We start from the raw sequence: 25,921 nt of genomic DNA on the forward strand, positions 1-25,921 counted from the left end.
TGGTCCACTAGTTTCACTCCCTAAGTGACCACAATGGCCAGAGCTGCACCAATTCGAAGCCAGGAACCAGGAGTTTCTTCGGGTCTCCCACATGGGTACAGGGTCCCAAAGCTTTGGGCCGTCCTCAACAGCTTTCCCAGGCCACAAGCAGGGAGCTGGACGGGAAGTGGAGCAAGCGGGGCACAAACTGGCAGCCATATGGGATCCCAGCACGTGCAAAATGAGGATTTAGCTACTGAGACACAGCACCAGGCCCAAGAAACTGTTTTGAAAAGGCTTAAAAAATAGACAAATTGTTAACTTACTTTCTTTATTGCATTAAAATAACACTATATATAAAACAGTAATCTCCATACAGAGGTATTTAATGAATCATAATATACAGAGTTATCTTTATAAAGTAGGGATGAACATTACAATGATTATATACATAAAATTACATTATAATGTTCTCCATGAACCATTCATTTGGCCATTTTTGCTCGAAGTCTTCGCTTTAGAATCTGGTGGTCACTCTCCTTCAATCCTTGGTCCATTAAAATCTGAAATCAGTAATTTCACAGTCTCAGCAAGTGTAAGTGAAAAACAAAAAAAGCTAGTTTGAATTAGATGATAAGCCCATTCTCTTAATTAGTAACATAACAAGCATTGTTTTGTCCTTGGACACCAGAGGCAAACCATTTGCTATAAAAATGCACGCCTAAAAAAGCAATCAATTTAGCAAAATATCTAGACACTGCACAATTCTAGAATTAAAAAATAACCTACAATCTGTATTAAATTCCAGACATGGATAGTTTGAAACAATTACCAGAAAGTTGGAGGCAATTGCCTCAAATAATTTTTAAGAAATGGATCTTACACCGTGGCAATGAGTATATAACTTACAAAGTACAGTATTCTGCCATTAAGAAATAACTCTCAGCCAAGAAATGAAATCACATACTAATTGCAGAGATGGTACTAACAGGACAGTCCCAACTGCATGTCCTAATTGACTCTAACTCTTTGCCTTCAAGCATCAATCTAACATCTGGCAGTTCCTGCTGCAAAAACAAGCAAACAAACAAACAAACAAACAAAAAACAAAAAAACAAACAGAAAGTCTCTCCTGGCTTTTCTGGACAACTTCCTTTTGAATATTTTTTATCCTTTCATTACTTCTCTGCCTTTACTTTCATCCACTAAGCAAACAAAACAATTACAGAAAAATTCGAACATTCCTTCTAATGACAGAATGTCCTGAGTGAAGAGGAGCCGTACAAGCAGGGCGACAACCATCTCCCGAACAGAACCTGGAGGCCTCTCAGGAGGGGTGGGAGGCACAGCTACATGTCAGCTACATGTTCTTACCAGGCACAGCTACATGTCAGCTACATGTCAGCTACATGTTCTTACCAGGGCACAGCTACATGTCAGCTACATGTCAGCTACATGTTCTTACCAGGGCACAGCTACATGTCAGCTACATGTCAGCTACATGTTCTTACCAGGCACAGCTACATGTCAGCTACATGTTCTTACCAGGCACAGCTACATGTCAGCTACATGTTCTTACCAGGGCACAGCTACATGTCAGCTGCATGTTCTTACCAGGGCACAGCTACATGTCAGCTACATGTTCTTACCAGGCACAGCTACATGTCAGCTACATGTTCTTACCAGGCACAGCTACATGTCAGCTACATGTTCTTACCAGGCACAGCTACATGTCAGCTACATGTTCTTACCAGGCACAGCTACATGTCAGCTACATGTTCTTACCAGGCCCAGATTTGTACAAGGTTCATGACAAAGATAAAAAAAATTAATGGTAGATGCAAAAAAAATTACAAAATAGCAACAACTTTATTAATGAAAATATATTCCTATGATAAACTGTCAAATACAAAAAGCCTGACACTTGTTTGCATTGAGGAGGTGTCTGTGTTTCATTATGATAAATGTAACACGCCAAAGGTGTATCTTAAGCTTTGGCTGTCTTAAGAAATCTAGTCTGAACAGTAGAAATTCAAATCATTAGTACCACTAACATTAGGAATCCTTGAGAAAACAAAACAAAACAAAAAAACAGGAAGTTTATACTGATGAAAAGTGAAATGCTAGCTTACCACTTGGCCAGATATATCAACAGGCGATGAAATTTCATTAGTGTATAATTTCCGTTTGGCTCGCTTGGGGCGAGACACATTTTCCTTACTTGCCTCTACATTTGAGAGCTTTGAAGAGCTCATTGTTTCAATTATCTTCTTCGCTATAAAACAAAAATATTAATTTCTGAAATAAATTATTTTGTTATTGCAAAGCTTGAAGTCCTTAATAAAGAAACAACAGATTTAAATTTAAAGAAAAACACTATAAAATTGTTGTTGACGTTATGTTGTGGCCTTTAATTGATTGGGATGATATTTGGCCAGCCCTGCCTTCAGACCAGAGATAGTCTCCTCAAGAAACCATTGAATGTATCTGGACAATAAGATGCTGGACTCTATGCCGAGTATATGCTTGAAATGAAAGAATCTTGACCAAATTTGAACTATAATACTGCAACAAGGTGGAGGAATCCACCAGGGGGGAGAGTATGGGGAGGGGTTGGGGAATCCCAGAGCCTATGAAATGGCATCACATAATGCCATGTGATTAATATATATATATATATAAAACACTATAATATGAACTGGTATTAGGACATAAACAGAAAATTCACAAACAGGAAAAATCAAATGCCTAAAAAATACATTGAACAATAGCAAAAGAAACAAAAAGATAAACGATAAATATATATACAAATTTAAAGATTTGTCTATTTATTTGAAAGGGTTACAAACACAGGGAGAGACAGATCTTCCATCTGGTGGTTCACTCCTCAAATTGTTGCAGTGACCAGGGCTGGGCCAGGCCAAAGCCAGGAGTCAGCAGCTTGATCCAGTCTCCCATGTGTCCGGCAGCAGTCCACACCCTGGGGCCCACTGCTTTATGCAGGCCATCAGCTGGGAGCTGGATTGAAGCTGGAGTAGTTAGGACATGAACCAGAATACACATGGCCTGGAAGCACTGCAGGGGCAGATTAACCTCATGTACAAACCTGGCCCAACAAAATACAATTTATCTAATGTGTCATCATCTTGAAACAACATAATAATTTGTAACACAATCATCTTTAATTCCTTTGTCATTTGAAAGAGGTTCTGCAACGGTAAACTCATAACCAGCCAACTATGCACAATTTAAAATAGTAAGGTAGTAGATGTACTTCGGTATTCATGTGTGAAGATGTCCAGTGAACATTGGGAACGGGGTGTGATGGCTCAATTGCCTAATCCTCTACCTGCAAGTGCCTCTACCTGCAAGTGCCAGCACCCTATATGGGTTGTCCTGGTTGCTCCACTTTCAATCCAGCTCTCTGCCCGGGAGAGCAGTGGGAGGGCTCCGGTCGTTAGGCCCCTGCACCCACACGGGAGACCTGGAAGCTCAGCTACTGCCACTGTGGCCCTCTCGGGAATGAATCAGCAGGGCAGATCTGTCTCTTCCTCTTGCTGTAACTCTGCCTTTCAAATAAAAGTAAAACAAATCCTTAGGGAAAAAAGAGAAGGGTTTGCTGCAAATACAGTATATTTTGTCAAACTATATTGAATCTATCAGGCATACTATGATAGTTTTGACACTCTGTATCTAAAAGTTCATGGTTATCCCCTTGCCTGTGGTCCTGTTGAACTACGATCATTTTGCTGTTTGTTCAACCATTTAGTGGGGCACTGAGTCTCTGGCTATAACTTAACATGACAATCTGTTATCTCACAAAAATTGTTTTAATTAAAAAAAGACAGTCAAAAGAGGCCTCACAAATCTGAACCCCAAACTGTGGATGAACAGGAAGCTAACTCGTAGGAACACATGAGGGTGTTTTCAATCTTCACCAGAAAGAGTGACACTGAATAGCTCAAAACAGTTTCCAGACGACACCATATTCCTTCTAATGACGACACATTATTGCAACTTTAGACTTTGACAAGCAAATCTTTCCGTGGTCCTTTCACCGTAGGTTCTAATGGTCAGTGATTTTTGTAAATAATCATACAATGAAAATGATTACTCAAAGTAAAAGGGTACCTAAGCAAGACGTTTGAGAAGCTCTGGATAGTTTTTCACAGCAAATATTAATCACACAATCTATTTCACTGAGTTTACCGGTCCCCCACTGCTAGGCCCTTTCCCCTTCCTGCCCATTCTCCCCACCCCGGTGTCCAGTTCATCCTGGTGCTCCACTCGTCTAACCCCCAAATCACCTCATCCTCCACCCTCCCCCGCAACGGGCTTTCCACACGCTACAAGCAGGACACCTACTGATGCCTCAAACTGCATCCACACTCCCTGTCCTTTACTGGGTCTCCAAATGTGGTAAAAGCCTTTCTCCTACACTGTCAGCAAACACCTGGCGATTTCGTCATTTCAACTACTTCTTCTCATTGTACACAATGCAGGACCAGGCCTGTTTAAAGTGTGATATCCACCAAACAGCTGTTAGGCGATAAGCTGATGAGATATCAGAGTGCACTCTGCATCTCATGGAAAGATCACCATGTGCTACAAACCTTTTGACTGAAGAATTGTTGGAGAACGCTGTAAGAAGTCTCCAAATTTCTGCAATGTTCCTTCTTTTTTCTTAGTGGTCAAGTTTACTTCTATTGTGGCTGCCTGACTCCGTAAAGAGTACGTTTTCTTAGATGATGGGCGTATGGAAACCTAATAAACAAACAGTTTTTGTTACTGTTGAGGAGGAATGCCAGAGGAAACAAGTGATGGCTGCAGGTGAGTGAGAGGCCACAGATGGGTCATGAACTCCATGTAGAGAGGCAAGCGGAGCCTCACCGGGCACATGACATCAGCAGTGCCTGTACTGATCAAATGCTTCAGGTTCCGTCCCAAGCAGACGGAGCCCCCCAGGAGGGGAAGATAACTGGGTTACGCCCAGACACACCTGGAATTCTAGGTAAGTACTGATCAGAATCTGCTATCTTTATTTATCTCCTGGTTTATATATACATTAGTTAAAGTTACAGAAAAGCTCAGTTCTTGACAATGAAAAGACAAACCTTTTGTTCTTTTTTGATGGAAGAATTTCTATGCTCTGAGACAGGGAAGCCCAAATTACTTCTGGGGGTAGCATTCTTCTTATTTTCACATTTCACAAAGTCCTACGAATAATGAATGAGACCAAGGGTTAATTTCCTGACAAAGTGCTGCTTCTCTAGACTCAGAAAAGAAAATCCATACACTACTACACATGTACTGCCACTTACAGTAGTGGCTCGTAACTGAGGGTGATTTTGACCTCAGGTGACACTAGGGATGTCTAGAAATATTTTGAGTTGCCTGGAAAAGCAAGCTGTTCTTGGCCACCACTGGACAGAGGCTAAGGTTACCCATACAATGAGCAGCATAGCACCCCTGCCCCCTAAGTAGCCATGCCTAAGCGTCAACTGTGTTGATGTTTAGCAGTCCCGTGAGAAGATGGGAATTTTTCACATACATTATAAATAGTGAAATTCCATAAAGTACCTGAGAAGTATAAAAGGCATAAGATGTTTTATTTCAGATTCATCTTTCAAATACTACATAGCAATACACCTAAAGTTCCCAAATCTTCAAGCATCTATGTCCAGGATCTCTTATTTACACTTTATTATCAAAAACAAAATTCAAAACTCCGGTAGACGTACAGGCACATGTGCAAATCAGGAAATACTACAATCTTTCTTCTGCACTACCTGGGCAGGACATCTTACTCAGTTTTTTTCTCACATAACCTCAATAAAGCAAACTCTTTTATATGCAGAGTAAAAGATAACCTATTTAAATATTTCCATTATTTCGAAAACGAGCAAACTGAGCAGTATTAAGCTTATATGACTTGTCAAATCTCCATGGCTAGCATAGCACAGAGGGGCAGCCCTATAACCAAAGAGCTACACTGAGGACAAAGTAGTTCTTGGCCTGCAACTATAGAAAAGCAAAAATCAGTGGCTGATTGAACAAGCATTTCCCAAAACTTGCTACAATAGACACCTAAAATTTTAGTTTATTGACAAAAACTATTACTCAAGCAAACATAGCAATTCTTTTTTTTTTTTTTAATTTCTATATCAATCCTTTTGAATAGGACCAATTTACAAAAACAGCTCTGCAACAAACTATATCATCACTGGGCCTTCAATTTAAATGAAACAAGTCATATGCTATAAATTTTAATATTCATAGCTTTTTGTCTCAGTATGATTAAATGAGAGAGATATGCTTTAAGGGTATAAAACTGCCATAACTGGGGCCAGCAAGGTGGCACAGCCAGCACCTGCCATGCCAGCATCCCACATGGGTGCTGGTTTGAGTACCGACTGCTGTATTTTGGGTCCAGCTCTCACTAATGCATCTGGTAAGGCAGCATGGCTCAAGTGCTTATGCCCCTGCGCCCACGTGCAAGATCCCAGTCAAACTCCAGGCTCCCAGCGCCAGCCTGGTCCAGCTCTGACAATGTGGCTGTTCAAGAAATAAACCAGTGGATAAAGTCTCTCTCTCTGTCTCTCCCTACTCTCTGTGTAACCATTTCAAATAAATAAATCTTGAAAAATAAAAAAGACGATAAATGATAATGCTGGTCTATAAGAGCAGGGCTTATCAACTCGAAGATAGGGCAGCAAAGCTCAACTATTGTCCGACTCAGCTCAACAAGAACTGCTTGTTAAGTTTACTCATCAGATAAGCAATTTATTACCTCCTCCATTTCATTACTCTTCCTCTTCCGCGCCCTGGAAATCTTAACTGTCACTGGTGTAGCACAACCAGGGTGCTTCACCGCCATTCTGTTGGGATGTAAAGGTGTGAACTGAATCTCTAACTCAGGTTTTGGGAATCGAGTGCTTTGATCATTTTCTGACGACACTTCACAAGAGTCAAGAACAACCGATCCATCCTAAAACATAATTAAAAGGGAAAAAAAATTAGCTGTAGAATATGAATTTACAAACCACAAAAACATAAATCCTTTCAAAGAACTATTCCTAGCAATAAACCGGTAAATGCCAGGGTCCATGCAGTAGGTGTGAATGACACAAAGGTGTGAAGAGAACAGCTCCCTGCATGGCAGGGCCCAGGGAGCTTCCAGCTGTTTGGCAGGGCCCGGCGGATTTCTCTCTGACCACCTTGATGCAGTCTCACCACCCTTTTGCATGGACACTCAAGCACCCCACTAAGAATCCTGTAATCTATTGAGGCATTGTTTGCCCCTGTGAGATGGCTTTGGCAAATAATATCAGCTTGAGAGTTAATGTTACTGATAATGTCTTGGTGAGTGAGCCTTTAACTGCACACAGGAGTACAATCAAGCCCAAGCTGTTTCCAGACACCTTATTGTGTACCTACCCATTGCCATAAAATCTGGCCCGGACATTTAGCATGCTTTCTGGGAAATGGCTTGATAAGAATTTTACAAACTAATGGAAATGATGGGAGTATGGGTTAAAGCTGCCATGACAAAAAATATAGCTACTGGGACCCTAAAAGCTATCTTGTTACTGGGACCCTAAAAGTTATTTTGTTACTGTGACCCTAAAGGCTATCGTGTTACTGGGACCCTAAAGGCTATCCTGCTAAAGCAAAAAATATAGTTACTGTGACCTTAAGGGTTAGCCTGTCCTTGCAACTCTTTAGAACATAGAAACTGTAGTTGCTTTAGCTGCTTTCATAATTTCTAACTAGAGGAAATATAGGCTGATTTCACTAACATCACAAAGATATACTTTTGATTATTGTTTGATCACTTATGAGGTTGTAGAACCTGCAGTTGTAGAGGAACTTAATGTTTAAAACCTTTTGTCTTAGATCTTTGTTTTTTCTCTTTTGATGTATTTCTCCCATTAAGTGATGGATAAGTTGTAGAATAAGAATTGTAGTAAGAGCGTATTACTGAATAAGATGTGTTGTCTACTGAGAAATTCTTGGCTGCAACGTTGGAATGGATAATGCCCTGTCTTGAGGTGAAACAATTTGTAGAATTGTCTTTGGAAACACTCACTTGTCCATTGCAGAATTGAAACTTAAATGGAGTAAACTTGGCTCATTGCTAATTACAATTCTTTCCACCGTTATAACTCTTGCTTTACTTGTTCAGATAACAAACTGTGTGAGCTTGCTGACCTAATGGCCTTTAGTGCCAATGGCCCGTAATCCCCATACACCAAGACCCCGGACTTACTAACCCATACATAATTCAAGGTAGGGGCCTGGTTGTCACAGGTGGCGCCAAGGTTAGAGCCCAGACCAGAGGAGAGCGGATGAAGACTGGCAAACCAAGATAAGCAAGGAATGTGGGATCCTTCCTCAATCATTTCTCAAGAAGTTGTAAATTGTGCCCCCCTGAAGCTATGTCAAAATGCCCCTAAAAGAAAACTTTGTACTGCTTCTGTATAAATAAAGCGGACAGCTTTCTCGCAAGGTCCACAATCATCAAGGAATCCTAGTGGTCCGTCTCTCCTTTCTTTCTCTCTTCTTCTTTCTACGCCTATCTCACGCACCCTTCTCGAGCTCCGAACTCTCGGCTGGAGCTGGACTCCGGCAGGTAAAGATTAAAAAGTGTGCAAGCCTATAGCAAGGAGAAAGGATGGGAGTTATCACTCACCCTCTCCAGGCTCGCACATGATATGTCAAAACTGGGGGAAACTCAGATCTCATTTCTCAAAGGTAAACCAGTCTAAGAATTACCTAGAGAATTTCTTTAAAAAGATTATTGGACTCTACCACAAACCTGTCAAATTGGAAATCTCTAAAAAACAGTCCAGGACTTTGAACGTGCACTACAGTTAGGCACATTCAAAGCCGGCTGCATTATTCATTGTTAGTGTTACCACCTAGAGAAGGAGTCTTGGCTGTATTAGCAACTTTTCATAGAATGTAGTAGAAATAATTTGATGGTCCTCAGGCTCTTTCCTTTCTCTGGGAATGCTAAGGCTCAGGACACTCCCTCACTGCCCAATGCTCCATCTTAGAATCCTGCCACTGTACGCAGAGAGATCATGCCCACAGAAGTCACATGCTAAGAGCAGTCATTTTGCGTTTTCAGCCAAGTTCAGCATGCTGAGTTTATGAAGGTAAAAACAGAAGGCAGCATTATAAGATTCTCCAAAACTGTGAAATATACAGCAACTTCTAGAATTACTAATGGGAAACTGAAATTAAAAAGTTTTAGGAAAATATATACTTAGGGTTAAAAAAAATTTTATGATGTATGACTTCATGCAAATGAGAATCAAACCTTGTTCACAGATTAAAAAAATTTACAGATTCATATTGAGATTTTCCACAAGAACAATCAAGGAAAGGCCAGAAAAAAGGAATGGCTCATGTTATCTTGGCATATGCAAATATCCTTCTCTTCCCTTCTCCCTCCCTCACTCAGCCTCTTTTCGTTTTTATGATCCAGTTTGCCATTGACACATCTGTCTTATTAGATTTCTTATTCCTTGATGACTGTACATCCTCATTTCCAAACAGGGAGTGCTCCCAATAAACATGGTGAATAATTATTAAAGTGATTTTACCTTAAAATCTTTTAGTAACACAGAGCTAATTCGTATTTAATGAGAACCTCTATACACTTCAAGGTTATTCACAGAACTCTAAATTGAACATAAATCAAGGGAATTCTCAGTGAGTTACTGAAGGTTGATGATAGAGTTATAACATACAACTTCAAGACACAGTATATCAGTGTTTTACAAGATGCTGCTGCGGCAAGCAGGTACAGTTGATGCCAGTGGAGGCAGCATCCCCCATAGGCACCAGTTCAAGTCCCAGCTACTCCTCTCCCAATCCAGCTCCCTGGTATGCAGCTGGGAAAGCAGTGGATGGGCCAGTGCTTGGGTGTCTGCAGGAGACCCAAACAGAGCTCCTGGCTCTGGGCTTCGGACTGGCCCAGCACTGGCCACTGTAGCCATTTGGGCAATGGTCAGAGGATGGAAGATCTCTCTCTGCTTCTTTCTCTCCTCCCATAACACTGCTTTTCAAATAAATATAAGTCTAAAAACAAAAATAATAATAATAATAAAAGACAATGTTTTATTGAAGAAACTTTTATCTTTGGTGGAATTTTCAATTACTGATCATCAAATTTATTCACACTAACAGATCTGTTTCTCAGACAAGATTAACTTTGCTTGGTGGTCTAGTTTCCCAAAAGAATTTTACCTTTCCTCAAAAATCTCTTCGCACAACTAACTTAGAAACTGTGCAGTAAGCAACCTCAAACAATAAACTCCAATACGCTGGCAAGCATTCATTAATGCTGAGTAAATAACTAAACAGCAGACAGTGCCACCTGATACTCACCTCTGCTGCTGTCCCAGAAACTTTAAAACCTGCTGACTGAGGTTCAGTGTCAACTTCGCAAGGATCAGCTGAACTATCTGTGGGTAGGGTATCCACGGTTTGATTCTCCTATAAAGAAATATTAAAGCAACAAGCCACTGTTAATCTGAAAATACATTAAAAACAATTCACATAAAGAATATCAAACCTGAGCCTGGAGCAATAGCTCAAGTGGCTAATCCTCCACCTTCAAGCGCTAGGATCCCATATGTTCATGTCACGGCTGCTCCACTTCCCATCGAATTCCCTGCTTATAGCCTGAGAAAGCAACAGAGGACAGCCCAAATCCTTGGGACCCTACACCTGTATGGGAGACACAAAAGAAATTCCTGGTTCCTGGCTTCGGATCAGCCCAGTTCCAGCCATTATGGCCACTTGGGGAGTAAACCAGTGGATGAAAGATCTTTCTCTCCATCTCTCCTATTCTCTGTAAATCTGCCTTTCCAATAAAAATAAATAAATCTTTAAATATATATATATATATATATATATATATATATATACACACACACACATATAGATAAATTCACTGCTTTCCCAGGTCAGAAGCAGGGAGCTGGATGGGGAGTGGGGTCAACAGGAATAGAACCTGCATCCATAAGGGATCTTGGTGCATGCAAGGTGAGGACTTTAGCCACTAGGCTACTGTGCTGGGCCCTGGAATTTGATTTTTAACAATTACTTCTGATAATACCATTTTGAAACCTATAAGATTTTTGGGAACTCAACTACAGCAGCAGAGTGAAAAAGACCATAATGACAAGTAAATCTTTCTCATAGGACAGTCTTCACCATATTTTCTGTCAGTTGACAAATTACAAGGTAACTCTTACCACAGTCGTTAAAATCAAGTTAAATTTACCTCTAATGCCAGCTATGCATTACTACCAAATAAGATAGATTCTACTGACTTATTCATGAGAAAACAACTTGTATGTACTTATTTTAGTGAAAAATTACTGTTTCATAATGCCTGGATTAATTTCCTAATTCTGTTACAAATGTTAATTGGCAGTTTTCCCCTAAAGCTGGCCAAGCCGTTTGGACGAGAGCTGGTACCTAGCTTTTCTGCCTTTCTGCTATTTGTTATTTACATAACATGATATTGCTCCTTCTGGAGACGCAATCTTACCTCTCAGTATCTTTAAGTCTTTCAATATCTCATACACACACACACACACACACACACACACACACACACACACACACAATTTCCCTCATATCTTTTATTCTGGCAAACTGGCATCAGCTTAACTGGTTAGATTTACTGAGAAGCGATGTGGCAGAAAGCAGTCCTCTTCCTTCAGGATTCTCAATCCAACATAATGCTACAGAGGAACTGCTACATGACCCCTGATGCTCTCCGTTGCTGTGTTTGCCTTCACAACAATCTGTGCTTATGCACACCGAAGTCAAGAGCAGACTCAACTATCTGAACATCACCGATAGCTGATGGGTGGAGTCACACTTCTAACTTTTAAAGACACCCTAGGGCTGAGATCACAAATTGTTCATTTCCCAATTACTCAAAATACATCAACAAAATACTGCATATAGTGCCAAGTCACTGACAAGTGAAAGCTCACGATTGATGAAAAATATTACAACTAGTCAACCTGTGATGACTCCTTGGCCTACTGAGAATTTTTTTTTCTCTGCAAGTTCATTATATGATTTTGGCATTTTCTATGTTCACTAAAAACAGAAAAAAGAACAAGAGTCTACTGACTGTTGTTTTAGAAACCGCTGATGTCATCACTTTTAATCGTTGAATTTCACTGTCTTTCTCTATGTTGCTGGAGATCAAGGCTTTCAGCTGTATTTCTAAAGCTGCAACCAACTGGTCCCGTTCTTCTCGCCATTTTTGAAGGTTAATATTTTTCTCTTCCAGCTGTGCTGTAAGTATTTCCTAAGGAGGAAAAAAAGAAAATATGTTAAAATAAATCATCAAATCTAACAAATCAAAAAATATTCAGAAATTTGTTATACATATTATCACAACTAGAACTGTGAAGATAATACCTAACAAACTAACTTGTTTAGTCCAGATAAAATGTTTACCTATAAAACAAAATACATAGCTATCACATAAACTAACCACATGCTACACTTATTCTTATCCCACCTCATTCCATAAAGCAAATTCTTTGAAATTTCTTTCAATAAACAAACTAGATTTTTCTTTTAAGATTTATTCATTTATTTCGAAAGGCAAAGTGACAGAGGAAGAGATCGGAGGATCTTCCATCTGTTGGTTTACTCCCAAAACGACCAACCGGACCAAAGATTATCCAGGCTGAAGCCAAGAAGCCCTGACCTCTAGAGGCCCACATAAACACCGGTTTGTCCCAGCTTCTCCACTTCCCATCCAGCTCTCCACTTGTGGCCTGGGAAAACAGCAGAGGATGGCCCAAAATCTTAGAACCAGTCCACTGATTCACTCCCCAAGTGAACACAAAAGCCAGAGCTCAAACCACCCAAAGCCAAGAACTAGGAACCTCTTCCAGGTTTCCCATATGGGTAAAGGGTCCCAAGGCTCTGGGCCACCTTCTGCTGCTTTCTGTGGCCACAAACGAGGAGCTGGATGGAAAGTGGAACAACTGGGAAATGAACCATTGCCTATGTGGACCCCAACACAAGCAAGGCGAGGATTTAGCCATCGAGCCGTTGCACTGGGCCCAAAAAAAGTTCTAAAATTACAAAAAGAAAAACTATTTCTCATATATCATGTAACTTAATTATGACAATAAGCAGCAAGTCCACTTTTCCCACAACTGAAAAGTAAAAATCAGGTGTATAGGCTGATGCTGTGGTCCACTGAGTTAAATTCTGCTTCTGATGCTGGCATCCGTTATTCAGAATGCCTTGAGTTCCTGCTGCTCCACTTCTAATCCAGCTTCCTACTAATGCATATAGAAATTTTTGAGTAAGTAAAAACTAGGTTTACTTGCTAGTATTGCTGCTAGAGGAGCCACTAACCAGAACAGTTTAGAACTGGTTTAGAACTGGAATAACTGCAACTGTCCAGAGTCTCTCTCTCTCCTTATTTTATTTTTTTTTTTTACAATTATTTGTTATTGTTGACCTGGAAGGCTTGATGGGTCAGTATCAACACTGTTCAATCCAATACTTCTTGGAGACAACTCCAATCACAGGGAGTCGGCACACAAAAAGAGACAGGCTACCACTGCAGAGCTGTAATGATCACAAGTGTTAGTCTCATAGGACTTGCAAATTAACACGCAAAAAAGTGAATAGAATAGAAAAATGACCCTGGATTAATTCCAGGACCCCCAGGGGAAACTGGTGAAATGCGAATAAGGTCTCAACTTTAGCCAACAGAATTATAAAAAATATCATTTGCTCTGATCACTGTATTTATGTAAGATGCTAGCATCAGTAAAAGTTGGGTGAGAGACAGAAAGACGTGTCTGCACCAATTTTGTAACTTTCCTGTGCGTCAAATGACTTAAAAACAAGGGGGAAAGTTTATTTTTTAATGGATGCAAAGGAAGTTCACTTACATCCCAGGACACAAGATCGAGCACTGAGGAAGGTTCAGAAAGAACAGAATCTCTAACCAAGGGCTTCCACCCATTGCAGCCTCAGCTTCTTAAGACAGGACGGGCTGCACAGTTACACGTGGCCGGCCCACACAGACCCACTGTGACTACTCTTTTGCTTTGCCAGCCCAAGAACATGGCCAGTTGACTGATCTGTGCTCACTGGCATTTACATCAAAGATCAAAGACCAACACACCCTCCTCAGCAACTTAGACAAGTGGAGCTAACTTTACTGCAACATACCTAGGGTGGGAGAAAAAAAAAACTGTTAAAAGGCAGGAGCGTGGTTTCTGAAGCAGAATACAAGCAGTTTGGAATTTAGTACATAAAACACAAAGTTTCCCTCCATTAAATTTGGCCAGCTGTCCAATATTCAATGTTAGAAGCAGCTAACATCTGTGCTCTGCTTAGTCAGCTATCCAAGGACAGAGGGTGCTCCTTATATACTCCCCATTTCAACAATGCTTTCATCAAGCTGCCTTCTTAGCTTTCATTGAACACCCTGCTTACAGACATGGCCTAAGTCTGAGCTGTGTTGGAACTATCGTTTTGCTGGATGCATAAAAACTGGTTCCTTGGACATAAGCTTTTGTCAGTAGCCCACGAGAGCACTGTAGCCTCATTTCATTTTGGTTGCTCTCCTCCCCAAGACCCGCAGAGTAAATCTGCACTTCCCATTCAGCACCCTGCCCAGGACAGCAGAGGAAGAGGGCCCAAGGCCTATGGCCCTTACACCCACACAGGAGACCCAGAAAAAGCTCCTGGCTTCAGGTTGGCTTGGTTCCAGCCTTTCCAGTCATTTGAGGAGTGAACCAGAGGAAGGAAGACTCTGTCTCTCCCAGTCTCTGCACTCTAAGTTTCAAAAACTAAATAAATAAACCCTTAAAAAAAAAAAGGGAACCTAAGTGAAAGCCAAGATAAGATATGGCAGAGAGATTAAGTGACAAATAGAAAATCTTCCTTAAAGCAAATGAACAAAGGCAAAGATGCAGTCAATGAGAAGAATCTCAGGAATTAATGCCAGAGAAAGCAAATGTAACACACTAAAAATACAATCGTTACTGACCACTTCATTTTGCTGCTTTAAGCAACGTTCCCGGTCTTCAGCGTATTTCTTCATCTCTCTGTTGCGTAGGTGCTCAGCTTCTTTCGCTTGATTGATAAGCAGTGTTTTTTCTTCTAACCATTTCTTTCGATCAGCTTCATATTTTTGTTCAGTCTCCTATAAACATTAAATGGCACAAGTTACCACCACTTGTTAAACAGCCAATAAATTTTTGTATTTCTGAAATGTTCATGCAAACCATCATTTTCTACGTTTTTAAAACTATAAAATAACTGTTTTTCTTTAAATGTCACGAACAGCATTCATTTCAGATTTTACAAAGAGGCATGTACTCGTTTACTATCTTAAACAGTGTTCCCATTTCAAAGTGTCATTGCTGTAAACTCCAGGTGAAAACTATGTCATCAGTGAGCCTAAAAAAACAATGTAAGTTTCTGCAAGAACTATAGTGACTAAAGATTTCCTATACCCCAGGGGAAAAGCAGATATTATTCGTGGTGGTCGTTTTTAATGATACAGTTCAATAAATAAAATATTAGGTAGTCAGAAGAGCAAAAAATATGCTTATGTTAATAGGAGGAACATTCAGAACAGCTAGACAGAGGACACGGCTGTTCATGGCTATTTAAACTGTGTTCCATAAATCCTTTGTATTTTTACAAGTGTCGAACTTTATAAACCAAAAAAATTCAAGTAGAACTTCATTTCAAGTAGCATCAAAGATCCCTTTAAAAACTTTCACAAGCACTATATTAGATGAACTATGGCACTCCATTGCAGTATTACAAATCTAAGACATCACATCGTTTTAGATTAGAAATGGTATAGATATACCAATACTGCTTTTTTAAAGATTTATTTTATTTTTTTTATTGCAAAGTCAGTATACAGAGAGGAAGAGAGAGAGGAAGATCTTCCGTCTGATGGTTCACTTCCCAAGTGAGCGCAACAGCCAGTGCTGTGCTGATACGAAGCCAGGAGCCAGGAGCTTTTTCCAAGTCTCCCACGCAGGTGCAGGGTCCCAAGGCTTAGGGCCGTCCTCGACTGCTTTCCCAGGGCACAAGCAGGGAGCTGGATGGGAAGCAGGGCTGCTAGGATTAGAACTGGAACCTATATGGGATCCCAGCACATTCAAGGCGAGGACTTTAGTTGCTAGGCTACCGCGCCAGGCCCACCATTACTTCTTAACATGAATTTTTTCAATATACTTGGTATGTTATTTTCCATAATTAATGATATAATTGCTTTCCTCTAGCTGCTTTTGGATTTTCACAACAGAAAGAGCATATAATTAACTGTGGGCCAGCCTTATGGTGGAGCAGCCTGTAGTTCAGACATCACGTGTGGGAGCCAGTAAGACTTGGCTATTCCACTTTCAATCCAGCTCTCTGCTAATGCACCCGGGACAGGAGATGATGGCCCAAGTATTTGGGCCAGTGTCCCCAACGTGGGACAGGGATGAAGCTGCTGGCTTTGGCCTGATTCAGTCCTAGCTAACTACAGCCATTTGGGTGAGCGAACCAGCAAACAGAATATCTCTCTGTAACTCTGCCTTTCAAATAAATCAATCATTTAAAAATTATATATATGTATATATATACACATACACATAATTGACATAAGTAATTGTAAAATTTTTCACTGACCATATACAGTCTGAACTTAGTCACTTAGATGCAGACACATTTTCAAAATCATTCCTAAATAATGAATTATCCTCTTACTGACAGATACACAAATACATGAAACCTTACCTGTAACTCATCTTGAAGCTTTCTGAGTTTTTTGCAAATATCTGAATCCTCAAGGTTTTTATCTGAACTTGGATTACATTTGTTTTCCATTTCCTTGCATTTTTCCTTCCATTTTTCCAATTCTGGTTTTAAAGATACAACGTTACTTGTTAAAGTACAGGCCAAAGCCACAGCACATGGAGATAAAAGTGACATGGATACAGCAAAAAAATTGGAAAAGCTCAGAACAACACACACCAAGATGGAACTGAGACTATTATAACAGCTAGACTTCTAAGAATATTCTTATCAAATTCTTATTGAAGAGGAACTACAAAGATCTTTCAGGAACTCAATAAATAATTTTCCAAATACACAGCAGAAATTCATATTGGTCTTAACTATGTATGATAACTCATGCAATCCTCAAAAAAAAAAAAAAAAAAAAAAAAAAAGAAGAAGAGACTGTGCCAAGCTCTTAGAAGTGTGTAACAAAGTAGGAGAGGCAGGCAGGCAGCAGCACAATTTCATCCACCACAGTTTTATGTTTTATAAATCACTTCTGATCAACTCATCTAATACTCTTTAAAATATAACAGTACAGATGAGATTTCCGCCACTGACCACATTTAAAAACGGGGAACAAGTGGCCAGGTCATCACAAATGTCCTACCAAGATTACATGGTATAGGCAATTTCCTAATTCTAAATCACCAGTCTTTTCTACAAGAATCACATATAATTTCATTAGTAGCAAATAGGTTTATGCTTTCCCACATATTCTAGATAAATCCCAACTGTATTTTCAAAGCAGTCAAACCAGAGTACTTATTGAGATGAACATACAATATAATGTTAAAAGCTAAACAGAGGTGAAAATCAGTTGAAAAGCTTGTTCTTAATATCTGGGTATATATAATTTACAAGTTACAGTTCACAAGTTATTACTGTAATATTCCTGTAATATAATCTTAGATACAATTTTTTGATAAAACAATATTTATCACAGCAGAAAATGACAAGACATTCAAGAAATTCATCCAATACTTTTTCATTATGAACTATTATAAATGCTCTATTTTAAAATGGAAAGAAATCTTTAAAAAAAAAAAAACCCAAAAACCAAAAAGACAAGAAAATAGGGTGAAGTGTTTAGTGACACAGTTAAAATGTGTGCATCAGAGTGCTGGATTCCCTTCCAGCCTTGGCTCCTGACGCAGCTTCTTAGCAATGCCAGCAGTGGCAGGCATGGCTGGGTTCCTGCCCCCAACATGAGACCTGTCTCCCAGCTTCCACCCTCACCCAATCATGGCTGCTGTGGGCATATGGGGAGTGAACGACCGGATGGAAGCTCTCTTCCCTTTGTTTGTCTATCTCTATGTCTCTCTGTCTCACACAAAAAGTTGAGATATCTGAGCAATATTGTTTTACCTGTGGCCAGACTTTCAGCTTCTTCCAGCTTGGCCTCCAGCACCTGTTCTTGTTCTACCTGAGTCTGCTCCTGTTCTTCCAGGGTCATTCGCATATCTTCAATTATTTTTTCTTTCACATTGAGATCTATACATTCAGGAAGAACATTCCAAAAATTAATAGCATCCAATTTTTGTTTTTTTGTTTTTTTCTAAGATTAAATACACTCTAACTAAAACATGAGTTCCAAATAGAATCTTTTCTTTCACAACTACAACCACAATTGCTAAAACACAACTGGCATATATGATGCACTTATCATTTATCTGATATAGAAATAGATGCTTGGATGACCACAAAAAAATGCATGGATATATATATATAGAAAAGCAATTTCCCCACATAAAATTAATCTCAGAGCTTTGAAACAACTCTATTTGACTAAACACATATCTTTAGAGCTCACGTTTGTACTCAATCCATTACCTGCTAAAACTAAAAAATGTCCAATCCCAACTTGATCTATTTAGTAAAATGATAATTATTATCCTTATAAAAAATTAAAATTCAAATATTTTATTATGTCTGGTTTTCATAAGCAGTGCCTCAGACATCACAGAGCAACTAACCTTACCGAAATTGTTTCTAGTCCTTGAAAATTAAATGACTGGGCTCGGCAGCGTGGCCTAGTGGCTAAGGTCCTCGCCTTGATCCCATATGGCCACTGGTTCTAATCCCGGTGGCTCCACTTCCTCTCTATCTCTCCTCCTCTCAGTATATCTGACTTTGTAATAAAAATAAAATAAATCTTTTAAAAAAATAATAATAATAAAAAAGAAAACTTAAAAAAAAAACAAAAAAAAAAGAAAATTAAATGACTTATACGTAACTCTATCTTAGTACACAGATGAAGAGGAAAAGTGAGGCTGCTGCTTCTTGTGATAGAACACAACAGAAGGGTTTATTTCAGAAAATTTTTGATCACTACTACTAATGTCAGCAGTAATAAAATTATTAAAGTAGATAGCTCAAACTCAAGCTGTTTCTAATGAAAGACATTCCAAAAGACTGCTGTCTCACAATGTACACAACGGAGGTGCAGTGCTGTGGTGTTGCATAGAAAGCCACCTCCTACAATACCAGCATTCCACATGAGCATCAGGTCTTGTCTTGCATACTCAACTTCTGATACAGCTTCCTGCTAAAAGCCTGGAAAAGTGGCTCAAGATGGTCCCAGTGCTTGGCCCCTGCTCCTACATGGGCAACTCTGGAAGCTCCTGGCTCCTGCATTCAGCCTGGCCCACATGAATATCTAGGGAACAAACTGCCAGACAGAAAAGCACTCTATCTGTCTCTTCCTCTCTCCGTAACTCTTTCAAGTAAATAGATAAATCTTAAAAAAAAAAAAAACTATACACAATGCAAACTTAAAACAATAAGAAATAATTATATTAATAATTTCCAGTATCCTTTCCAATAATGTAAGCTGCCAGTAGTACTATTATATCAAAATTCCTCCTAGGATTAAAGTCATCTTGGTATTATTATATAAATAATCCTTCATTTCAAAAAGTATGATTTGCAAATATAATAAGATCATATTATTTGTTAAAATTTACTAATGTCTTTCCTCTTATGCTGTATATGCAAACTCATAAGCTACTGGATTACAAAAAAATGTATAGTTGGTGTTAGTTATTTAAAAAGATTGGGAGAGTTCTAGTTCATACGATATTATTACGCGCAGCTAATTCCCACAACCTGGTTCTTTACCGTGAGCTGAAACACACCAGATGCAATGAGGTATCTTAGGAGGTTTATTCCAACGGGGCAGGAACAGGGTAGAGGTGGTGAAAATCAAGCAAGAAGGGGAGAGGAGAGAGAGCAGAGACAGAGACCAGAGAAGGAGGGATAAGAGAGAGAGCCGCACCTGGGGGGGGCCTTTTTGTCAGCCAGGTGTAGGGGGTGGGGATTGGGAGGGATTGAGGCCAGGCCCCCAGGGGATTGGCGCCTGCAGGTGAATGCCTAGGGATGATTGGCGAGTGGGCGGAGTTGGGGAGGGGGCTGGAAGATTGGGGTGGGATTCAGGTGGAATGCCAGGTTACATCTGAGTGGTGGAAGGCTGGACCGGCGCGAACTTCATGAGCTGTGAGGAACAAGGAATGGTGCTGGGTCCAGGGAAGGATATTGGAATAACTCCTTACAGTTGGAGAGACAGACAGCTCTACCAATTAAGAAAGTCCCAGAGAAGGAGAGAAGGAAGAAAAGAGAATCATTATATTCTTAGAATTCTCTCTATGGACTATCTGCTAAAAGAAAAAATAAAGCTTCAGAACATCAATGATGATAACTTCTAAATTACTTGAAGGTAGCAAACTAGAAATGAAGGCAAAAAATAACCATTGCATTAGTCAATGTCTTCAGGGATGTATACTTCATTTCAGCAAACAATCTGAATACACAATTAAAATGAAAGCTAAAGTTAAGTAAAGCAGGCTGAGACAATAATCTCATCCTGGCCATCACAATCAGATAAATTATCGTGGTCACCACCCAAGGTGCTAGCATTCCAGATCACTGCTTTGAGATGCAGCTGCTCCTTGTGCACCTGGGAAAGCAGCAGGACACGGTCACGTGCTGGGGCTCTCGCACCACGGGGATGAGTAGGAAGAAGCAATGACTTCAGTCTGGACCAACCCGACCCACTGAGGCCACATGGAGAGTGAGCCATTGAATGAACGATCTCTCTCTGTTTTTCCCCCAACTCCCTGCAACTCTGCCTTTCAAGTAAATAAATCCTTAAAACAATGAGCGAGTGATCAAATGCTTAACCAACAGGGTAAGGCATCAATAAGAACTATAACACCTTAAGAAGCACTCGAGAAACCTTTAAGTATGATACTTGAGAACATGTAGGAAGTCATAAAAAGGGAAATAGATTAGTAATCAAAGTCTGAAATTTCAGAGTAAAGCGAGTAAGTTGGTAAGCTATTCATTAGAATGACTGCTTTTCCCTTGATGACGTTACGCTATCCTGACTTTAATTCAGAATTTTCAAAGGTAACTATTATCTATTTTCCAATTACATTCATAAAAAAAAAATTTGTTCCTGACCTTTGCATACTTTCTCATATTGTTGTAACACTTCTTCTGCTTTCTGATTACTTAGTTGCTCCTAGAAAATAAAAGAATATTAATTAAACACAAATGCAACTCCAACACACAATAATACTTAGTGGCAGGACTTGAGAACAGGGCTCCAAATGAGTATAAATAGTAACCAAGGTTAACTAAGCCTCAAGCTTCCAAGTTTCTTTCACCTTGGAGAAAAAAGAAGGATGGAGAAAATGGAATTCTACTATATACTTAGCCTAAAATAAGGACGAGCATTTAAAAACTCCCCATCGGTAAATTCAAAATGCAAAGGGCCTCCCTGCCTCCTCTACTGGAAAGTAGTTGCAAGTACTGAAAAACATCAAGAACTTCAAAAGGTAAAATTAAATCATGGAGACTGGAAATCTTCAGTTCTAAGTTAACCTTACTTCTAATCAAGTAACTTCATCACTATCTCCTCACTTCAAGACTCTTGATCATTACAATATCTAGAAATCTGTAAATTCTATTATGAAAATATAGATTAATAGGATTGTTTCAGTAAGAACTAAATTTATGTCTTTAAACTTAAACACTCATTAGTTTTTCCCACTTAAAAGCCTAATTTGAAAGTATACAACAAATCAATTTCTTTATTGTTACCTTATATCCACTTAATCAGCATTAACCTTACTATAATCATTTATAACAGATTTTGCTTGCCAGATATAATACTAAAAAGAATTTTGAGAAAGACTAGACCAATTTTTATCTTTATCTTAAGTTAGTTTTTAGAATTTGAGAAGAGTTGCAAAGATGGCACACAAATTTTTACAAAACACAAATTCAGTTGCCCAACATACTCTCATGGAATGTTTATCAAAAATTAAGAAATTGACCTCAACACCATATTACCACAGTATATTTACCAAAAACTCAAGAAATTAACCTTGATGGAAGACGAGTAATGACACTTTGCACTCAGTCATCATGTCTCCATCTGTAATCGCTCCTCTTTGTCCACTTTCTATCGATAAGGGATCATGCAGAGACCCTCAGAACGGTATGTGGAATGTTTTCTCACAACACCCTGAGGCTGAACTCTGGGGAAGAATACCACAGGAGATGTGCCCTTCTGCCTCAATGTGCTCTTCTGCATGTGTCAAGTCAGGAAGCACCAGCATCAACAAGACTTGCTATTGACAATGTTATTATGAAACAGTTAACACGGTATTTGCTAGCTCTTTTTACAGTAAAATTAGGATTTTTTTTTTCTTTTTCACATTCTCTTTGTTAGGAGCAAGACATTATAAACTTAAATCATTGTTTTTTTAATTCCAGAAAAGGCCAAAAGAGAATTTATTTAAAAACAAATATATAATTCTATTAGACACTAAAATGTAACAACGCACTGAAGCCATCTTTAACAATAGCTGTTACCTTGAGTTGTTGAATGGTTCGCTGTTTCATATCTATTTCCTGAGAACACTGATTTTTCTTTTTTTCCAGTTCATTAATTTTAACCCTCAGTAATTTCTCCTCATCACGCATTACAGATACCTACAAAGTAATGTTTATGAATAGTTCAATGCTGAGAGCTTTTAATTGTGGAAAACTCATGACAACTTGATCAAATATTCAAAATATCAAATGTCAAGTTTTATAGGTACTCCCCCCCAAAAAAAACCACTGCAATAGTTGCATGGAATAGAAAAAGTTATGGCAAAAAAGAATAGCAATCCTCTAGGGCAAAATCTCTAGTAATTAAAGAGATACTTCAGAGCTGTGACAATGTAAGTTAAGCCACCACCAAAATGACGGTATTCCATCTGAGCACTGAACAGAGTGCTGGCTGCTTCACTTCTACTCATTCATCCCCCTTACTTCTGTGTCTGGGAAAGCAGAAGTTGGAACCATGCCATCCACATGGGAAACCTGGATGGAATTCCACGCTCCTGACTTCAGCTGGCCCAGCAGTGGCCATCTGTAGCCATTTAGGGAATGAGACAGGAGACAGAAGATCTCTTTCTCTGCCTCTCTGTAACTCTTCCTTTAAAATAAATAATTTTATAAAAAGTAAGGAATACTTTGAAACTTACTCATGGCATCTACAAAATAAAAATGTGACAATTACAAAAGTAAAACGTGCTCCTGAAAGTCAACTAATTTTTAGAATTACAGATAACATAATTCTACAAACTCGTTAAAAGAAATCAGACACTGTGCATTAGTTCACAAATCTGCACTCAGAACTGGCCTAAGGAACTTGGTGTAGTTATACCTATCCACATATGTTTCCTTCTCCAAAAAACAGAAGTTAAGCATGGTGCCTATACCCATTAAGAGCTAATATATATCAACCAAGAAATATTAACTGGCCCAGACTTGCTTGCTACAGATAATAATACTGTTATTTGAGAAACAGAGAATATTCTTCATATCTATCTTTAGAATAATGTTAAGTACTTTTCTGTAAGACACTCTTATAGCAGTATCAAAAGACCTCACAAATAAATTCAAAAGCAATACTTAAAATTTACGACGATATACAAGTATCCACATCAGCTATATTCACACATACATTACACTGAATGTACACAAAGAGAAATGAACAATCAAAAAGTCAGTGGCAGTCGAGATACGAAGAAAGAACTTCCACGTTTAAACATTAAAAAAACTCTGATATTGTTTTACAATGGAAGAAATTCTAATTGGGAAGAGAAGCCACTTTTTAAAAATTGGGAATGGCTCCATGTATACACAAATCAATTGCACAATGCTTGTAACACATGCTGATGATCATTATACTCAAACATAATGATCTTCTTTTTATTTATTTATTTATTTATTTGTTTACTTGGAAGTCAATATTACAGGGAAGGGAGAGACAAATCCTCCATCCACTGGTTCATTCCCCCAAGAGCCTTCTTCCAGGTCTCCCCCAAGGACATATGGGAACAAGGACTTGGGTCATCCTACTCTGCTTTCCCAGGCCACAAACAGGCAGCTGGATCAGAAGTGGAGCAGCTGGGACACAAGCTGGCAACCATTCGGGATGCTAGCATGAGGTGGAGAATCAGCCTACACCAGCAGCAGTTATAATATCTTAATCCAGGGAATTTTTTGCCCTTAGAAACAATGCTAACATTAAACGGTTGTCAATTGATAAACTGTGTCATAATTACACAACAGTGAAAAGAATTCAAATTAACTCAACATAAATAAATAAATAATCCTAAAAAATGCCCTTGTCTTTTGGGAAGGTCAAAGTATAACATAAAAATCAAGCAATCATAAAATATGAATTAAAAGGTTAAAGTTAAGAAAATCAAAATCTGTCCTACAGAGAGAAAACAAACAAAACAAACCACCTATAACCAAAACCAAGAAAAAGAAAACAGGCAATTGGGGGGGCGGAATCTCCCAAAAGCTAATTTCTTTCTATGTAGTAAGTACAAAAAATGAAACAACCCAAAATTAAAGGTAAAGAATACGGGGGCTGGCATAGAAGCCTAGTGCACTAGTCCTCTGTCTGTGAAGCTGGTGCCATAGGGACACAGGTTCAGGTCCTGGTTGTTCCACTTCTAATCAAGCTCCCTATTTGTAACCTAGGAAAGCAGAAGAGGATGGCTCAAGTTCTTGGGCCCCTGAACCCCATGGAGATCCAGAAGAAGCTCCTAGCTTTTTTTTTTTTTAAAGATTTGTTTATTTGTATAGAAAAGACAGACTTATAAAGTACAAATAGGAAAAAGATCTTCTATCTGCTGGTTCACTCCCCAAACAGCTGCCATAGCTGGAGCTGAGCTGATCTAAAGGCTGATCTAAAGCCAGGAGCCTCAAGAAGGTCTCCCATGTGGATGCTGGGTCCCAAGGCTTTGGGTTACTCTCCACTGCTTTCCAGGTTAGAGGCAGGGAGCTGGATGGGAAGTGAAGCAGCCGGGACGTGATCGGCACCCATATGGGATCCCAGTGCTTGCAAGATGAGGATGAAGTCCATGAGCTATTACTTTGGCCATAAAGCCACTGGCTTTGAAATGGTTCAGCTCTGGCTGTTATGGCCATTTGAGGAGTGAATCAGCAGATAAAAGATCTATGTCTCTCCTCTATATAAATAAATAGATACGGGCCTGGCATGATAGCCTAGTGGCTAAGGTCCTCGTCTTGAATGCGCCGGGATACCATATGGGCGCCGGTTCTAATCCCGACAAGTTCACTTCCCATCCAGCTCCCTGCTTGTGGCCTGGGAAAGCAGTTGAAGACAGCCCAATGCTTTGGGACCCTGCACCCGCATGGGAGACCTGGAGGAGGTTCCGGGCTCCCAGCTTCGGATCGGCGCGCACCGGCCCGTTGCGGCTCACTTGGGGAGTGAATCATCGGACGGAAGATCTTCCTCTCTATCTCTCCTCCTCTCTGTATATCTGATTTTGTAATAAAAATTAATAAATCTTCAATAAAAAATAAATAGATAAATGAAAATAAATCTTTAAAAAAAAAGGACATGAAAGTAGCTTATAGGAAAAAAAAAGCCTTTAAACACAAACTGTACACTCCAGACTGGCAATGTGGTGCAACAGGTAAAGCAGCAATGCTGTCCTAGTTGCTCCCTTTCTGATCCAATCAATGACCTGGGCAAAGCAGT

General features: G+C 39.4%; 1 protein-coding gene across 4 annotated transcripts in view; it reads right to left on the reverse strand.

Annotated features, from left to right (window-relative positions):
* Positions 1 to 378: 378 nt before the first annotated feature.
* Positions 379 to 25,921, reverse strand: part of KIF20B (kinesin family member 20B) — a 68,387-nt gene continuing 42,844 nt past the window's right edge. For 2 of the 4 annotated variants that reach the window (XM_058671157.1, XM_058671156.1), the window contains 12 exons: positions 22,723 to 22,842; positions 21,304 to 21,364; positions 18,211 to 18,336; positions 16,801 to 16,922; positions 15,047 to 15,202; positions 12,146 to 12,325; positions 10,378 to 10,485; positions 6,770 to 6,967; positions 5,094 to 5,195; positions 4,593 to 4,743; positions 2,112 to 2,254; positions 382 to 542 (listed from right to left, as the gene is read on the reverse strand). In XM_058671157.1, coding sequence (XP_058527140.1) covers positions 465 to 542; positions 2,112 to 2,254; positions 4,593 to 4,743; positions 5,094 to 5,195; positions 6,770 to 6,967; positions 10,378 to 10,485; positions 12,146 to 12,325; positions 15,047 to 15,202; positions 16,801 to 16,922; positions 18,211 to 18,336; positions 21,304 to 21,364; positions 22,723 to 22,842 — 1,545 coding nt within the window. In that variant the 3' untranslated portion in view covers positions 382 to 464. Of the gene's footprint in view, positions 543 to 2,111; positions 2,255 to 4,592; positions 4,744 to 5,093; positions 5,196 to 6,769; positions 6,968 to 10,377; positions 10,486 to 12,145; positions 12,326 to 15,046; positions 15,203 to 16,800; positions 16,923 to 18,210; positions 18,337 to 21,303; positions 21,365 to 22,722; positions 22,843 to 25,921 lie in introns of all 4 variants that reach the window. The other 2 variants (XM_058671159.1, XM_058671158.1) reach the window with 2 other exon arrangements.

This window comes from Ochotona princeps, chromosome 13 (genome assembly GCF_030435755.1).
Source record: "Ochotona princeps isolate mOchPri1 chromosome 13, mOchPri1.hap1, whole genome shotgun sequence".
Taxonomy (NCBI): Eukaryota; Metazoa; Chordata; class Mammalia; order Lagomorpha; family Ochotonidae; genus Ochotona; species Ochotona princeps.